The following is a 6,000-nucleotide window of genomic DNA, read 5'->3' on the forward strand; positions in this document are numbered from 1 at the left end:
TGCTTATCTAAGTAGTTATGTGTTGCAGTCTTGGGAATACAATTAGCAAAATTAATGGAACTTCTAAGCAGTAGATAGAGAGGGAGGTATCTATTTATCCTTTTATCGGTTTAATAAAACATTTTCTGGTATCAATATCTTCCAAAGCAGCCTTTCATATGTAAATAAAGTTTTTCAGGTCTCTCTTGGATATACCTTGATTCTTGGTGAACAAGTTTGTATTACTTTCTTGGCAGTAATTTCAAAGTGTTTAGCCACCAGGATAGTTTTTTAACCTTTTAACTCAGTCTACAGGAAGTTTGGCTAGGGACTGCCATGTCTGTCAGCAACCACAGGTGTAGAATTTTGTGGCATGTTAAAAGCTACTAAATTCATTCAGGTGTAGGCACACATACATATTCAGGACAGAAAAGAAAACAAATAAAGGTAAGGTGATAAGTGCACAAGATGTTAATAAGCAATTGCTATTAAAGTAACAGAACCTGTTACAGGATTGTTACAGGAGGAAATCTGACATTATAATTGCATCTTTGTTTCCTTTTATCTAGTTGTGTCTGGAGGTGGAGGACACAGCATGAGCAGGATACTGAAAGTGGCTTTAAGATCCAAGCCCAGCCATTTGTACAGTACATCAAGTTCACATACATGTAGAAAATGACAAGTATCCACCACCTTGTTTATCCCCCCCCCCCATTCCTACATGCTAATGCTTGTCTTTACTGAAGAAATAAATATTAAGTGTGTTTCTTCAAATATCCATAGTAAAATGGTCTCTTGATTCCAAAACCAATTCCAGGCCTCCAAAATACACTGTTCATACTACTAAGGATATACTAGCAGGACCCTTTTGGGGGGAAGTTTCCTTTTAAGACCATTTAAGTGCTTAAATCATTTAATATGGTGTTTCAGGCAAACATTTTTCATGCACTAACCACTTGAATCTGGAACCATCTCATGCAAAGCACAGGCCAGTGATGGAGAACCTTTTCATCACCGAGCACCAAAAAGGTCATGCAAGAACATTGCACGCACAAGCTCATTGGGGCCATGCTCCGGAGCAGCCAAACTTCCAGGTTATGTCACAAATGCGCATCCGGGAATCAGCTGCCCGGCACGTGTGCGCACACCAGTTTTTGGCACTGGCAGGAATGCAAAGGACAGCTGATCATCATGCACCACATGTGCACCAGAAACATGGAAGATAAACAGGCAAGGCAGCACGTGCTGGGTGACATGGCTTTGCATGCCACTTTGAGCACATGTGCCATAGATTCGCCATCACAGGCAAAGGCTTTAACCCAGAACAACCATCTCTACTACATATCAAATCCAAGCAATATTTCAATACTGTATGTATTTCAAGTCACAGGAAGGAAATCATCCTTTTAGAGCTTGTGGCTTTTTAATTTCCAGATAAGCCAAACTATGAATTGCTTTAAAGATGTTACACTGTTGAAAATTGCCATGCTAGATAGAAAGTGGAATGGGGAAGCAGAGAATGTTGAAGTGTTGTGCTCTTTGAAATAAAGTCTGTCTTCTCATATCAACTTATTCTATGCATCTATTCACTTTTTAACAATAAAATAAGATAAATATTGAATAAATACTTATTGCAATTTCAGAAATTAATACATACAAGGAATAGCTGTCAATTGCTTCTTCTACACTTTTTGTAAAAGGCGCTGGAAGGCAATATTCATTCTTTGCTTGGAAATGATGGTCCACAAGTCCTTTTGACAGCCCTTTTCTGAAAGAATGAGAGGAAATTAATTCTAATTTAGGTCTTTTCATTCATAAGTTCACAATGTACATTTCCTTTTACAGTTGATGAACACTATTATCAACATATTGATGATATCTCACCCCACGGTGACAGATGATCTCACCCATTTTGTGTAGATGTTAAATAGGAGCAGAGAAAGCACTGATCCTTGAAGGACCCAGCATACCAGGGATCGAGGGTCAGATCTCTTGCTCCAGAGTTCATTCTTTGTCTTCCACCAGCAACATTCTAGACATCACTTGATTTGTTTCATCTCTCTCAGTTATTCTGTATATAATATAGGACTTGATGAGATCCATGGGTTGAGAGAGATTACTTATCTAATTATATCTAAAACTTCAGCCACACTCCTATTCCAGGTGAAACTAAGGTTTTAGCAGGTCTATGCACAGCAGATCTTATATATAGTTATAATCCTTAGCTCCCTCTTAAACCCATCGAGGTCCATCAGTCATTGAGGGCAGAACAATTAATAGGTCTCACCTCCCTGCAGAGGGGTACGGCCCTAGAGAAGTTCATAGCTATCAGATTGTGATAGGATTGTGCAAGGGGACCAGGGATAAGTCAACCAATTCCAGATCACAAAGGCACTGCTTTGACAAGAAGACCAAATCAGATGGGTGATCATTACTTCTAGTCTAGATGATTTAGGACAGGCCCATGGAAGTCATGGCTTCCATAAATCCATGAGTTACTATACCTCCCAAGTAAGGCAGAGTGAAGTCCCCTGAACCATTAATCAGGAGCTCCAACACCAACTCTGCAGGAAATGCTAGGTGCTCAGACAGAGAGGCTGTTGCACAGCAGGATGGCTGGTACAATAGCAGAAGTCCTGACTAGTCCCTTGGGTCTACCCTACCCTAAGGAAAAGGGGCTTATAATGGCTCACTTATGGATAACATTATGGCACATAACACATAACATTGCAGCATATAACATTAAAACAATAATAGTATGGATTGTTTTTTTAATTATGTAATATTTTGAGCATTCACAAACAGTATAGATATGCTAAATTATCAAAACCAAGTAAACTTACTGTTCATTATGCCATAATGCTTAGCCAACTTATTTTTGAAGGCGATAAAAGTAAATAATTACTGTATTACATACACCTTACCCCTGCCCCTCAAAATCATGGAATTGGGTTAGAGAAAGATATACAAAGTACCCACTTTGGGGATCTACTTTTCTTTTATAATTACAAGATGCACGAGTATAAAGAATGGGGTAGCAGCCAACATCACATCCTTAAAGACAAGCTATATAAATTTACCATGCACAATTTGTAGAATTAATTTCTCTCCAGAACCTATGGCATGGCAATTCTAATAAATCTGAGATTGGCCTTCATGCAGAAAGGCTATAATTCTAATTCTCCCAATATATCTAAATTTTTGTTCTGTAGCTCATCTACGTGAGTGCTATGCCTATATATAAATTAACAAATCTGGTAATATTCTTAAAGGGCAGTTATATTTAACATTTGGTACTGAATAATACACAAAAATAAAAAAATACGTTACCATTTAGATAAACATCTGTGAAGTACAAGTTGTATATTTACCATGGCCCACAAAATTGTTACTAAGTAACCTATTCTTCCAGAGGACACATTAAGGAAAAAAAAATATACTACTTCCTTATCAAATCACAGCATTAAATTCTTCTAAGGAATATGTTCTCTTGTATTAAAACTGTATATTGATTATCACAATACACAATACAGTATATAAAAAGTCTTAACATTTTTAACCAAACTCAAAGGTTTTTCCATTTTTTTTCTAGACAGATTGGCCTGTACACTGTTTACATCATAAGGTGTTTTCTTACAATTTGTTCTTAGAATATTTGGTCTGAATAAATGGTCAATGAGGCAATGAACCTGAGCCTTGTCCTTAAAAACTCTTCATGAAAAAATAAATGCAAAATGTCACCTAAAGCAAACTATTTTGTCTTTAGACTTTCCATGAGCATATTGAAATCCCTCTTGTTTGCAGTGTATTAACTTACACCTTCAGAATTGTGCTGTGATATTTAGCTCATTACAGCAAATGCACTGTTCACAAGCAAGCAGCCACCAACATAATATCTGAGCCACAACCTCAGAAAGTACCACATGATGTATCCGGAGAAGCTTGCTTGCTTAACCCTCCCTTCCCAAAAGGATGGAGCATACAGGAACTGAAACGAAATGCTGCAAATATATGCCGATAGGAGAACGATCAAACTGTAAAATATGCACAAATGAATTCACATACATGTATGCATGCATCCACACCCATCTTGAACTAACACACTGCATCCTCGCCCCTCCTGACTTACCCTATGACAATCAGTTCTGGCTCCGTCTCTTGCTGATGGGAGCTAGCAGCATCAGGCAGGCTGCAGGGGCATCGTACCCCACTAGCAAAGTGCATGAAAAACAAAGCTCAAGAAGCCCCTCCTCCTCCTTCCTTTGAACAAACTCGGCTCTCTCTGTCTCACTCTGGCTTATTCCCAAAGAATCCTTTCTTTTCTGCATGTGTTCATCTGTCTCCTTCCCAAAGAGAGACTAGCAAATATGCACGCATGCCAATGCCTTAAAGTGTGTGATGTGGGCGTGTAAATGAGAGGAGGAGAAAGAAGGAATGGCTGCAGTTTTAAGCTTTCCACAGTGTCTTCTACGGTTCTGCTTCTTCATATATTCTCCCCCAGAATTCTTTTCAAGACATGCTTACCAGATAAAAACACATCTTTGAAAGATTCCAAAACAGTCAAAATCAAAGGGAATGAGCAACGGAAAATAGATCTACACATTTCAACGTGGCATTTGAAATCTTACATTTCTGCACACACACAAAAAAAGATTGATTTCTATGTTTCTAAGAATATTATCTGCTCTTTTGCTATAATGGTCAGGTAGCTTATTTTGAAAATGAGGAAGGCTGTCTCATATTTCCAGTTTTCATTAAAATTCATGCCCCCCTTTCTCTACCACTCCCACAAAATGTTTTTATAGAACACACACACACACTTCTATATATTTATGATTAATTTGTGATTAGGTTAGCATGGGAGCTTTTATACCATATATCAAGAGAGGAAATAAATTAAATGGTCTGGGGATTATTTTATGTTCATTCTTATGTCCTGCTAAACTGAAGCCCAAAGTTGTCCTACTGATCATTTTTAGAGGAGATGACCTCACACGACAGCCCTTTTTTCATCCCCAGCCTACCTTGGAAACAGCTTCAATTCATCCTTAGCTGTTTCATTTTTAAATTAAATTGTTTTGACTTCTTTCAACATGGGTCTTAGCATATAAATATTCTATGATATATCCTTCCCACCTCCCCCCTGGTCATTGGAACTGTTAACCATCACTTGGGGCACAATAAACACTGGACATTTGGTTTGTGAGGAAGCCTCTGCCTATGTAATGTCTGAACCAGGAGTCACAAAGTGGCATATGGGCATTACAGCATTCCTTATAGAGAGCCAATTTGGTCTAGAGGTTAAGTCCAGGCTTAGGAACGGGAGATTCTGAATTCAAGTCTCATCTTACTCACAAAAGCCAGCTAGGGAAATTGAGACAGTCACTCACTCTCTCTCAGCCCAACCTACTTCACAGGGGTGTTGTTTCTGTGGGGAAATGAGTAGCTGGATATGTTTACTGCCTTGTGTTATAAGGGGGAGATACAAATAAATAAATAAAAATAACATTCTTTATATCCAGTGGCATACAGATTATTACATTTGTTATTAAATGTGTCCAGTCATTTTTCAAAAGGCTGATAGATCTGTCTGTTTAAAAAAAAATTAAAAGGCAGTAAGCTGATCGCTGATATAAGCTGGATAAGATCTGATTCTGTGCTAAATAAGGGCATTACAGATTTTCTGCTGACAAGACCTTCTGCATGGTTCTGCTTTCTATTCTTTTTATGACTTGGAAGGAAGGTCATGATACTCTAATGCTACGCTGCTTTGAGGTGCTGCCAATTGTGCATATTCCATGAGATGCTTTGAGGTTCTGCACTTAATTCATTTTAAAAAATTGGTGAGCTGGGGTGAAATTGGCAAGAATTCAGCCAGTTTCCCTTCTAGGATTAGTACATCTATATCATACACAGTTTCATTTGTTGGCATCCTGTTTAAGAAATAGGTTATAAAATATATGCAAAATATCTCAATGTCAGTTATGTGATCTGAATACATTCATGCTAGCAGATTGCAAA

General features: G+C 38.0%; 1 protein-coding gene across 2 annotated transcripts in view; it reads right to left on the reverse strand.

The window, feature by feature from the left end:
• FAM149A (family with sequence similarity 149 member A) overlaps positions 1-4,312 on the reverse strand; it is a 38,718-nt gene extending 34,406 nt beyond the window's left edge. For both annotated transcript variants that reach the window (XM_032224701.1, XM_032224700.1), the window contains exons 1-2: positions 4,109-4,312; positions 1,637-1,747 (exon numbers count right to left, since the gene is read on the reverse strand). In XM_032224701.1, coding sequence (XP_032080592.1) covers positions 1,637-1,747; positions 4,109-4,203 — 206 coding nt within the window. In that variant the 5' untranslated portion in view covers positions 4,204-4,312. The remainder of the gene's footprint in view (positions 1-1,636; positions 1,748-4,108) is intronic.
• Positions 4,313-6,000: the final 1,688 nt, after the last annotated feature.

This window comes from Thamnophis elegans, chromosome 9 (assembly GCF_009769535.1).
Source record: "Thamnophis elegans isolate rThaEle1 chromosome 9, rThaEle1.pri, whole genome shotgun sequence".
Classification (NCBI taxonomy): domain Eukaryota; kingdom Metazoa; phylum Chordata; class Lepidosauria; order Squamata; family Colubridae; genus Thamnophis; species Thamnophis elegans.